The 11,981-nt window shown below is 51.7% G+C and overlaps 1 protein-coding gene across 7 annotated transcripts in view; it reads left to right on the forward strand.

The window, feature by feature from the left end:
* Window positions 1-10,832, forward strand: part of SRL (sarcalumenin) — a 38,037-nt gene extending 27,205 nt beyond the window's left edge. For 5 of the 7 annotated variants that reach the window (XM_060648313.3, XM_060648314.3, XM_060648308.3 and 2 more), the window contains 5 exons: window positions 327-428; window positions 1,206-1,301; window positions 5,253-5,369; window positions 6,092-6,325; window positions 7,555-10,832. In XM_060648313.3, the coding sequence (XP_060504296.1) occupies window positions 359-428; window positions 1,206-1,301; window positions 5,253-5,369; window positions 6,092-6,325; window positions 7,555-8,366 (1,329 nt within the window). In that variant the 5' untranslated portion in view covers window positions 327-358 and the 3' untranslated portion in view covers window positions 8,367-10,832. The remainder of the gene's footprint in view (window positions 1-326; window positions 429-1,205; window positions 1,302-5,252; window positions 5,370-6,091; window positions 6,326-7,554) is intronic. The other 2 variants (XM_060648309.3, XM_060648312.3) reach the window with 1 other exon arrangement.
* The last annotated feature ends 1,149 nt before the right edge of the window (window positions 10,833-11,981 follow it).

Consider the following 11,981-nt stretch of genomic DNA (forward strand, 5'->3'; position numbering starts at 1 on the left):
CTGCCGTAGCCACATCACAGACTATAATTATTACCTTAGCTTTCGAGAGGATTTCTCCCTGTGTCCCCACCGGACGGCTGGAAAACTCCCCTAGGGCAGGGGCTTTGTTTTGGGCACCACCGCATCCCCAGCATGAAGCTCAGTGCCTGACCCTTGGTCGGTGCTCAGTCAGTATTTGTGGAAAGTCCCTCCTAGAGCCAGAACCCTGTTCAGTTGAACTTGGCGAGCCTTCCCGCAGCACTTTCTTGTGCCCTTTCTAGTCTTCCAGGGGCTTAGAGCCCAGCTCCTAGCTTCGCCCTAACTCTGCTCTCTGCTTCTCTCCCCAGAAGAGGTGGAGGATGTGAGTGAAGAAGTCCCGATGAGGGACCGCTCCCACATCGAGAAAACTCTGATGCTGAATGAGGACAAGCCTGTTGATGATTACTCTGGTAACCAGAGGAAGGATCTGGAGCCGGGGCTGGGCAGCTACATAACCAGTGGCCAGGCAGAGCCTCAGGGGCTGGGCTTCAAGGCCGGTGGCTATCCAGGCCTGAGAGCCCTCGACATGGGGGGCTTCATGGAAGAGGCTCTGAGAGCAGCATCCAAGGCTGGGGTGGGGGCTGTGGATTGGCAGGGAGGAGAAAAGGCGATCCACACAGAGGGGCCACTGCAAGGGTAGGGGACCGATCCCAGAGTTGTCGTCTGGTGCCCTGTGCCAGTCTTCATGCTGTGGCCGGGGAGGCTTGTGATTTTTACAGTTTTTGAGGCTCTTTTATTTCTGGGATTCCATCCTCATAGTAACCCAAGACTTTCAGTGGGGCTTACTGCCTCCTACTAACTGATGAGCTAGCTGGGGCTCAGAGCAGCCACGGTTTGCACAGGGCACATGGTTGGACGGGAGCAGAGGGAGGGGAGGGTCAGGTTTTCTAGACCCAGCTTCTCCTTCTGTGCCTCACATCATGTGGGCTCCCAGTTTTGCCCTGGAGGGAGAAGAAGATTAGGTTAAAACAATTCCAGGAGGTTCTGAGGGTGGGAGGTGAATGCCTTTTGGTTAAAGATTTCTGAGGGTTGGGATGTGGACCAGGCCCCTCCAGGGATGCTAATAGATGGCATGGTGAGGCTGCCAGTGGGGTCCCTGCTCCCCACCAGCCTGGGGAGGAGCTGCCCTGGGGAGTGAGCCGAACCCTCTCCCTTCTCCCTCTCCCTTCACCCTTCTCTGCTCCCAGTGGTGCTGCAGCGGCTTCGAAAGATCTACCATTCGTCCATCAAGCCCTTGGAGCAGTCCTACAAATACAACGAGCTTCGGCAGCACGAGATCACAGGTACCCCTCGTGTCTGATGCCCATCCACACTCCCCATGCCCTCTGGCACTGTGTGAGTGGTGGGCGTGAGGACATGGGGAGCTGAGCTCTTCTGAATTCCCTGATGCCCTGGCCACAAGATCATCCTTCCCCTGCAAGATCGCCCTAACCTGCACAGGGTTTTGTGGAGATCACTTCTTTTGCAAGCGTTCACGCTTCAGTGGCACGGATGTGGTTTCCAAGGACAGCGATGCCCGTTTCCATCCCTCCCTTGCCAAAGGGCCCACGACAGCTCCCTGACTGCTAAGGGATCATGTATTAAGCCCCCTAATTGGCCTGCAATCCTTCCCTTCTCCTTATGGCTTCTTCAGTTGGTTTTCCTTGTGTCTAGATTCTTTAAAAAAATTTTTTTTAACGTTTATTTATTTTTGAGAGACAGAGAGAGATAGAGCATGAGTGGGGGAGGGGCAGAGAGAGAGGGAGACAGAATCCACAGCAGGCTCCAAGCTCTGAGCTGACAGTACAGAGCCCGACACGGGGCATGAACCCACGAACTGTGAGGTCATGACCTGAGCTGAAGTCGGTCGCTTAACTGACTGAGCCACCCAGGCACCCCTAGATTCTTTTAAACATCGATTTTCAGAACAATAAACACAAGGTATACTTGTCCCCGTAAAAAATGAATAACCAAATAGTGAAAAACAAGTACAAATGGGAAAATAAAAATCTCTGGGGCGCCTGGGTGTCTTAGCCGGTTAAGTGTCCCACTTCAGCTCAGATCATCATCTCACAGTTTGTGAGCTCGAGCCCCGCATCACGCTGTCTGCTGCCAGCACAGAGCCTGCTTGGGATCCTCTGTCTCTCTCTCTGCTCCTCCCCCCTCTCAAAAATAAATAAATAAATAAATATGAAAAACAAAAATCCCTTTCTTTGTTTCTAGTTTCTCCACTTCACTTGCAGACACTCCCACTGTTACAGTTTCCTACAGATACTTCCAGACCAGACATTTGCTCTGTGCACGAGCACATACAAGTGTGTCCTTCTCTGTTAGTTTGACACGATGGTATCACATCACAACAGTCGTGTGTGTGCAGCCCCACTTTTCTCTTGAGCCTCTGCACGCACCACACAAGATGGGCACTGTTCTACTGATGGACAACGGGGTGTTTGCCACGTTCCATTTTTGTTGTTTTTAATTATTACTTTTTAATTTCTTTTTTGAGGGAGAGAGAATGTGAGCAGGGCATACAGAGGGAGGAAGAAGGAAAGAGAGAATTTCAAGCGGGCTCCATGTCTAGTGTGGAGCTCTACGCGGGGCTCAATTTCACGACCCTGAGATCATGACCTGAGCTGAAATCGAGCAGGACGCTCAATAGACTGAACCGTCCAGGTGCCCCGCCATTTTACAAACGTTACAAACACTACTATAATCGTTACATATTCCACGCAAATATATCTGTGGGAAATATTTTAAAAAGTGGAACGCGAGTTAAGCATTCCTTAAGAGTTGTCCCTAAGCTGCCTTAGGTGGTGCCAGGCTGAGGCCACAGTAAGGTGTATGAGAGCTCTTGTCCTCCCGCAGCCACACCCTTTTGGGGAGTCAATCCTCTGAAAGTTTTCACAGTGGTGTTTCCGTAGTATCTCATGTGATGTGCCTGATGGCTATAAAGTGGGTTGGGTATTTAGGATGTACATTATTCCTGCTTCAGGAACAGGAATAATGGGACCTGGTGCCCAGAGAGATGCTGGGTACCCAGGATCACACGGCTGGAACCAGGAGCCGGGACTGTCTACTTCTCCCAGAGAAGGCTGTTTCGCGACTCCCCGACTGCCTCTTGCAAGCCTAAGAGCAGACCATCCTCTCGGGCTTCACAGGGGCTGTGTGAGGTGGCGGTCTCCCGTGGCTCTCCCGTCCTCTGCGCTTGACTTGTCCCGCAGCCCCAGACCCAGCGGCTTGGCCCAGGAGGCTGCTGGCCGGCAGGGGAAGGGCGCTCTGCAGGGAGGGCGTTCCGGGCTCCGGATGCCACTTTCTGGGCTTGGCTTCTCTCTCCTCACCTCCCCCAGTGCTGGGGACTCCACCGCAGTGCCTTGGGGCCGCCTCTGAGTCTCACCTGTGGCCTCCTGCAGATGCCAGTAACGCCCCCTGCTGCAGATAGCCGAAACAGCAGCCCCCAGAGAGCCCGCTGCTTGGTCTCCGGGGCCTGGGTCTCCTGGGCCTGCTTGGTCTCCTGGGCTCTCGGCCAGGAGCTGGAAGGTCCAGTTCCCTTTCTGACTCCTGGGCCTGGGCAAAAGACACTTTGTGTAGGATCTCTGTGGCTATAACTGGGGACTCCTGCCACCCCTCAGCCTGCCTCTCCCTCCCTGTCCTCAAGCCAGGGGTTGACATCCAGAGACGTGAGCATGTATTTGCAGGCAGGGAGGAATGGGGCAGGGCCATGGTATCAATTTCAGGCAATTATACGTGTGCCTGCCACTTACGAGACGCCGTTGTGGTCTTCTGGGACTTAGTTTCACCTTACAGAAAGAAAACCAGCACAGTAAGAAGTGAGGTGCTGAACAAGGGGAATACTGTACTCCTGTTTGTATATAAAAAAAGAGGAATGTGATATCTGCTAATATTGCTTCTTCCGTATGCATTAAAATACCTGAAAGGTGGGGCACCAGGGTGGCTCAGTCCGTTAAGTGTCTGACTTCAACTCAGGTCATGATCTCACGGTTCGTGGGTTCAAACCCCACGTCGGGGTCTATGCTGACAGTTCAGAGCCTGGAGCCTGCTTCAGATTCTGTGTCTCCCTCTCTCTCTGCCCTCTCTGCCAGGTGTCATGGCCTAGGCAGATTGGGGACAGGTATACTTCTGATTTTGTTTTTTTAATTAAAAAAATTTTTTTTAGAGAGAGAGAGTGTGTGTGTGAGTAGGGGAGAGGGGCAGAGGGAGAGAGAGAATCCCAAGCAGGCTCCACGCTCAGTGCAGAGCCCAATGCCGGGATCACGACCTGAGCCAAAATCTAGAGTTGGATGCCCAACCAATTGAGCCACCCAGGCGCCCCTATACTTCTGATTTTTGAAGCAAGAAATTAAATACTGTACATCAAAAAAAAAAAGAAAAAAAAAAAAAAAAGAAAAAAAAAAAAAAGAGTTCCTACCATTTGGGGCCTCTGTGCCAGGCTCAGGGAGACAAAGAGGTCTGGAGAATTTGAGGTATAAACTAGGCAGGGCTGGCCCTCTGTGCCGTGGCTCAGAGACGAGCTGCAAGAATGGAGAGCTGTAAGGTAGTGGCCAGTGACCACATCCCTTCTGCCCCCCTGGTTTTGGAAGCTCTGGAGGAATCTGCCTTCTCTTCCTAGGGACCCCAACTGGCAGGGCCCAGGCAGTGTGTGCTTCCCGACACTGCCGAGAACCCAAGAATTGCCTACTCAGTGCTTAGTCTTGGGACCTGGCAAATATTTCGTGGTCTCTAGAGGCTAATTTGAGACTGGCCTTGAGCCCAGTGTTGGGCCGAGCCTGAGGTAGGATGTCAGGGGGCCCCCGTCCAGGCTGTCTAAGATCGTATGAATCTCTTTCCTGTCTCTCTGTTTTTTCTGTTACCAATCCAGATAGCAGAGTTTTAACCCCTCGCCGTGGGGTAGCTCTTTTCTCCCCTTCTTAGGAAGGGGATGTAAATCCAGATGTAAACCAGGAGGCCTCACCCAGAGTGAGCTCTGGGTCAGTATTTGTTAATGTCACTTAGCTCCTGCCTCTGGTGCCGCTGTGCAAAGGATCTGTGTAAGGCCAGCATCGTGTCTTCTGGTTTTAACTGGGTGATCGCACTTACATAGCGAGAGGCGAGCCGCCGATTGCCACCCCCTGTCTTGTCCAATGTGGAAATCTGTAACTCACTCAGATGGACTGTGTGATGCGGTGTGACGCCCTGTGTCACTCCCGTAGGAAGAAACTTCATTAGTCACTTCCATTTCTAATTCCTGCTGCCTACAGATGGGGAGATTACTTCCAAGCCAATGGTGCTGTTCCTGGGACCGTGGAGCGTTGGCAAATCCACCATGATAAACTACCTCCTTGGGTTGGAAAACACTCGCTACCAGCTCTATACAGGTAATAGTGAGAGATTTTCTTGTGTGTTTGTTGGTATCTCAATGTCCTGTGTCAAAGCACTAGGAAACATGCGTATGTGTCTTCAATATAATCATGAAAATTACACCCAAGAACCCAGCAGCTACAGTCCATGTTCACAGCAGCATTTTTCACAATGGCCAAGAGGTGGAAACAACCCACGTCTTGCGATGGATGAATGCATAAACAAAAGGGCTATCCATATAACGGAGTTTGGAGTATTATTCAGTCTTAAGAAGGAATGCGTTTCTGGAACATGCTACAAGATGCACGAATCTTGAGGACACTATATATTAAGTGAAATAAGCCAGACACAAAAGGACCAACATCCTATGATTCCACTTATGAGATGCCTTGAGTCCTCAATTCATAGAGACAGGGTAGAGTAGAGGTTACCAGGGGCTGGGAGAGGAACGAATGGGGACACTTTCAGTTTGGGAGATGGATGGTGATGAGGGCTGCACGACACCATGAATGTATTTCACGCCTCTGAACTGTACACCTGAAAATGGTTCACGTGGTAAATTGTGTTATGTATATTTTACCACAATTGGAAAAAGAAATAGGATCCTGCTTAGCAAACATAGTGTCCTGTTCTCATGGCAAACCCTCCCTGGAACCCCTTGCTTACCCGCTTACTTTGTAGTAGGGTCTCTTTCCCAGAGAGGACGGCCTTCCTACTAACCTCATGCCTATGCTTGCAGGTGCTGAGCCCACCACCTCTGAGTTCACGGTCCTCATGCACGGGCCCAAGCTGAAAACCATCGAGGGTATTGTCATGGCTGCTGATAGCGCCCGGTCCTTCTCCCCCCTTGAGAAATTTGGCCAGAATTTCCTGGAGAAGCTGATTGGCATCGAGGTTCCCCACAAACTTCTGGAGCGGGTCACTTTTGTGGATACACCAGGCATCATTGAGAACCGCAAGCAGCAAGAAAGAGGTAATTAGGCACTTGTGTTTGAACAGCGCAAACTTTGTCTTAGAAAGCTGTTGGGCAGTGGGTGGTAGGCAGACAGGGGAGAGGAAGCGTGGCCAGCATTGTCCACCACCAAGGGGTGTAGTCTTTGCTGCCAGTCCCTTCTGGTTGTCACCATGGTCCCACTTAGGTGTGGAGTACCATGTTCTTTTACCTCCCCGAGGGCTGATTAGTTTGGAGGCAATCCATATTTTCCCAAAGGGTGGGCTGGTCATCTCTGTAAGTAGCTCCTTGAGGTCCATGCTGGGGCTGAGCTGTCTTGGGGAGGCTCAGACTTTCCCGAGGGATCAAGGGCCTGGATGACTTGGATCCCAGTCCAGGTGTACTTGACCTCTGGCTAACTTGGGTCTGGTTTGAACCTGACCTTAAACTCTTCCTGGCCCAGTGTTGCTTTACAGGTCTGCTTCACATAAGCCTGTGTCAGACCTTCCAAAGTTCTACCTGCCTTCCAGTGGGAGGGGAGTGCCACTTGGGGCCCAGCAGGCGCTGGGTTACAACATAGGCCACCGAGTATCGCCATGACACAGGGCTGAGTCATATGAGATGAGTCACAGCAGGGCATTTGTAGGACTGTATGACCAGATGGTGGATCTCAGTTTATAACTCTCATTTTGGTTTTATGGCTGTTTTATTACTAGTAATAATATTATCACTAATCATTATAGTAGTAAATTAACCTTTATTCTTCTATTATGCATCAGATAATTTTATGCATTATTGGCCGGTTGTTGTAGAAAAATTAAAAGACAGGTATTCCTGGTCTCCCCATTTTGGAAAGAAGAAGTTGAAGGAATTAAAATATATCGAGCACCTCCTATGACATAGGCAGTTTTAGTTAGGTGCTTTGCTTTATTTAGAACATGATAATCTTTATATCAACTTAGGTATTCTTATTCTTCTTGTCATTTTGTAGCTAAAATGCTAAAGCCTAGAAGCATTTGTTACCCTGATCTGGCTAGTGGCAGAGCTCAAATTCCAGTCCTGGTCTTAGGCTGTCCTTGGCTGAGGGTTGACAAGGCCCGGGAGATACGTAATTAATTCTTTCAGTCTTCAGAGACCCAGAATATCCCTAGTGCCATGACTTCCTTCAACCCAGGCAATGCTTTGGTTCTGGAAGGGCGGGGGGGCGCGGGGTGGGGGTGGGGGGTTAGGGTGAGCCTGCTCTGCTTGACTTCTTGCTCCCCCCTCCCAAGGTTACCCCTTCAACGACGTGTGCCAGTGGTTCATCGACAGGGCAGACCTCATCTTTGTCGTCTTTGACCCAACCAAGCTGGATGTGGGTCTGGAGCTGGAGATGCTCTTCCGCCAGCTGAAGGGGCGCGAATCCCAGATAAGGATCATCCTGAACAAGGCCGACAACCTGGCCACACAGATGCTCATGCGGGTCTATGGGGCCCTCTTCTGGAGCTTGGCCCCGCTCATCAACGTCACAGAGCCCCCTCGGGTTTACGTCAGCTCCTTCTGGCCACAAGACTACAAGCCCGACACCCACCGGGACCTGTTCCTCAAGGAAGAGATCTCGCTCCTGGAAGACCTGAACCAGGTGATCGAGAACAGGTTGGAGAACAAGATCGCCTTCATCCGCCAGCATGCCATCCGGGTCCGCATTCATGCCCTCCTGGTGGACCGCTATCTGCAGACTTACAAGGACAAAATGACCTTCTTCAGTGACGGAGAACTGGTCTTTAAGGACATTGTGGAAGACCCTGACAAATTCTACATCTTCAAGACCATCCTGGCAAAGACCAATGTCAGCAAATTTGACCTTCCCAACCGCGAGGCCTATAAGGACTTCTTTGGCATCAACCCCATCTCCAGTTTCAAGCTGTTGTCTCAGCAGTGCTCCTACATGGGGGGCTGTTTTCTGGAGAAGATTGAGCGGGCCATCACACAGGAGCTCCCCAGCCTCCTGGGAAGCCTGGGGCTGGGGAAGAATCCCAGTGCTCTCAACTGTGACAAAACAGGGTGTGGCGAGACCCCAAAGAATCGCTATAAGAAACACTAGGTCGCCATGTAGCCATTCTTGGGGTCCTATTGGTGGCTGAGCTTGCGTCCTAACTGTCTGAGAAGTCCTGGTTAATTAACCCTTTGAGCCACACTGGTGAGAATCACTACGTGTTGGAGATTTGGGAGTTCGTTGAGGCCAGTGGTGGGGGAGGGTGTGGGTCGAGGGAGGAGAGGAAACTGTGAATTATAGTGTCTTGTTGCTTCAGTGAGGGGCCTGAGTGAGGCCCCGCCGGCTTTTCCTGGGTCTTATCGCAGAGGACAGAGAGCAGCTAAATTCTAGTGTATACTGAGGTGATGAGTGTCAAGCTAAACTCAGCTGAAATTCCTTTTTCCCCTATAAGCTGGGAAAAGAGAGAAGACTTGGTTTCTGTAGGGCTCAGGTCCCTTGTAGCTTCCTTCCACACAGTCTCCTGCTTGTCCTCCAGCCCCCGTCTGCCTCCTCAACTTGGGTTGACTTCAACAGGGGACAGTCTTTTGGGTCTGAATCCACCTGGGTGTTGAGCCTCCACCATACCCCCCGCCCCCCCATCCCCAGGCCCTCTTCCCTGTTTCCTCGAGGGGTGGGAGGGAATGGTTTAGGATACCAGAATGCTGAGAGAGAACAGGAGTCCCCAGGCTGGAAGAAGGTTCTGCCTCCCCCGTGCCATTTCTCCCAAGCAGTCTTCTAGGCCAGCTGGGAAGCTCGGTTCCTTTATCAGCCCCGACCGGAGGCCGAGTGTTCCGTGGATTCAGGTCATTTACTTCTTGGAAGTGACTTCAGTAAAAATACTGGAAGGGCTCAGAGGGTTAATCGGTTTGCAGTGTGTCTTTGTCTATTGCATGTCTTGGAAAACTCAGACCCCAAAGGCGTTGGGTTTCAGAGGGGACGATGGAGACCTTGCTCCTTTTCATCAGGGTCTTCTCTGGGCAGCCCATCTCCACCCCCCAAATGTAGGAGGAGGCAGTTTCCAAAACTTCTCTGAGGAAGAGTCGTTCCCTCCTGATTTTCATGCCATGGCTTTTCCTTCCCCCTCTTCTCCACGCCCTGATGCACAACACTCAAAACTCCGAGCAATTTCCACGAGTTCAGAACTGGCGCCAGCCACTCCGTGTCGGCGGCAATCAAGGCTTGACATGCGATTTTCCACCTGAACTTGATACTGATACCCACGCGCCGCAGGGAAGCCAGGGCCTTCAAGAACCGATGAGTGTGAATATGTGTGTACCGCATTGTGCAAGAGAGATTCTGAGATAGCAGACGCCAGAGGCCGTGGAGAAGGAATGTGTCGTGAGGATTCTGCCTGGCTGGCGTGCCACCTCGGCCGTCTCGGAGGGCGGCAGGGGATGGAGGGAAGGAGCCTTTTGACAAAAAGCAGGTGGCTGACCAGTTTGCACAAATCCAGGAGACCCTGCCCAGGGCTGCCCGGAGGGGCTCCTTCTGCCCTAGTGAGCCAGCGTCCCCTGGGAGCGAGCTATCTGGGGGACTTCCCCAGGAGGCCTGGGTCAGGGCCCCCCTGACCAGCAAGTCACCTTGGACCAGAAGGAAAGTGAGTGAAGATGAAGGCAGAGAGGAAGCACTCTGGGGGCGAGGCAGTGGAAACACATCGGTGATTAGACTAGGTCCGTGTGGAGAATTCGGAATCCCTGCTTAGGATTATTAACGCTCTGATGCATGCTGCAGCGGACGCTGCTTCTCTGGCTTTGTGCAGGACCTGGAACCTTCCACAGGACAACGGAGGCCCCCCAAACCTCCAGGACATCGTTTCCAAGGACAGAGCCAAGCAGAGAAACAGGGCCCTGCCGGGGCATCCAAGGAGCCTGTTGAGCAGGGCCTGAAAAGCTGCGTTTCTTCTCATTACAAATCACCACTCTCCTTATCTCGCTGTCATGTACCCTCCCCACAGTCCGCCTTCCCCTCTTGCTCCTAATGCCCCTGATGCCCTTGAGCTGCTCTCGGCGTATCTGTCTTTCTCAGTGCAGTTGAGGACGTGAACAGGGCAGAAGTGTACAGGCATTGTCACGGCGGTGATGTCACCATTGCTTTGGGGAAGCAGGTGGAAGGAGGCTGATACATTCATATGGCATCTGTATTTTGTGGGGGGGGCATGATTGGTGTGATCTTCTCTCTTTTCGTCCCATCCGTTTTCCTTTTCTTACCCCCATTCCCCTGCTCACTCGTTGACCCACCTTTTCTCCATGCAGCCTGCAGGCTGGTCAGTTGGTCCCCCTGGGCTGTCAGGGCTGTTTGGTCCCCACTCTGTGGATGTGGATTTCAAGCAGGATTCTGACTGTCTTTTGGGGTGGGGAGGAAGGGTTGGGAACTGGGGGTAAATTTAGGATCCAGAGATTCCCCTAAGAGGAGTATCTGTTAAGTATTTGTGCCTGAACAGTTGCTGTCTCTCTCCAAAGTGGAACCTTTCCAGGGTTCTTTCCATTCTGATTTAATCAGGGAGGAAGTCTCAATAAAGTTCCAATCTCTCTGTAACACCGTGTGCTTTCTGATCGCCTCCGACCAGCTTGCTCTCTTTATCTCTCTCTTATCTAGTAGTGGATCGGGTTCGTATTAAGACTTCATTGTTTTTCAGGCAGTTTCAGGTTCACAGCAAAACTGAGAGGAGGGTAGGGATACACCCCCCGCTCCCACCCCGCCCCGGGGCCTCCACCCACGCACAGCCTCCCCCATTAGCAACCCCCACCCCCAGAGTGGGACATTTGTCCAACCTAGTCACCCAGAGTCCACAGTTGACATTAGGCTTCGCTCCTGGTGGTGTGCATTGCTCGTGTTTGGACAAATGTATCATGACATGTGTCCGTTGTTGTAGAAGGAAATGAAATGCAGAGTATTTTCACTGCCCTAAAGATCCTCTGTGCTCCACCTGTTCCTCCCTCCCGTCTCTTCCCAAACCTGGGTACTAATTGGTAAGTTTCTTTTTTTTTTTAATGTTTATTTCTTTTTGAGAGAGAAAGAGAGAAAGACAGAGACATTGAGCGTGGGAGGGGCAGAGAGAGAGGGGGACAGAGGATCCGAAGCAGCCTATGTGTTGACAGCAGGGCTCGAACCCATGAACTGTGAGATCATGACCTGAGCTGAAGTCAGATGCTAAACTGACTAAGCCACCCAGGCGCCCTCATTTTTAAGTTTCTTAGGGATAAACTGACAATCCATGAATTGCCCACTCTTGTTTTAGACGTCCCCGGTGCCTTCTTCCCCAGATCCCTCCTGCTTCCAGCCCCCAGTGTCAAAGATGACTTTGAAACTGAGGTTTCCTGTTGTAGGATTGAAAATTAAGAAATGGGGGCATGACCCCAGGCCTCCTCCTGTGCCTATTTGTTTGTTTATTTTTATTTATTGAGAGAGAGCACAAGCAGGGGAGGGACAGAGGGAGAGGGAGAGAGAATTCCAAGCAGGCTCTGAGCTCAGCACAGAGCCTGATGTGGGCTTGATCCCATGACCCTTGGATCATGACCTGAGTTGAAATCAAGAGTCTGAGGCTCAGGGCGCCTGGGTGGCTCAGTCAGTTAAGCGGCTGACTTCGGCCGAGGTCATGATCTCGAGGTCCGTGAGTTTGAGCCCCGCGTCGGGCTCTGTGCTGACAGCTCAGAGCCTGGAACCTGTTTCAGATTCTGTGTCTCC

Source organism: Panthera onca, chromosome E3, assembly GCF_046562875.1.
Source record: "Panthera onca isolate mPanOnc1 chromosome E3, mPanOnc1 haplotype 2, whole genome shotgun sequence".
NCBI lineage: Eukaryota > Metazoa > Chordata > Mammalia > Carnivora > Felidae > Panthera > Panthera onca.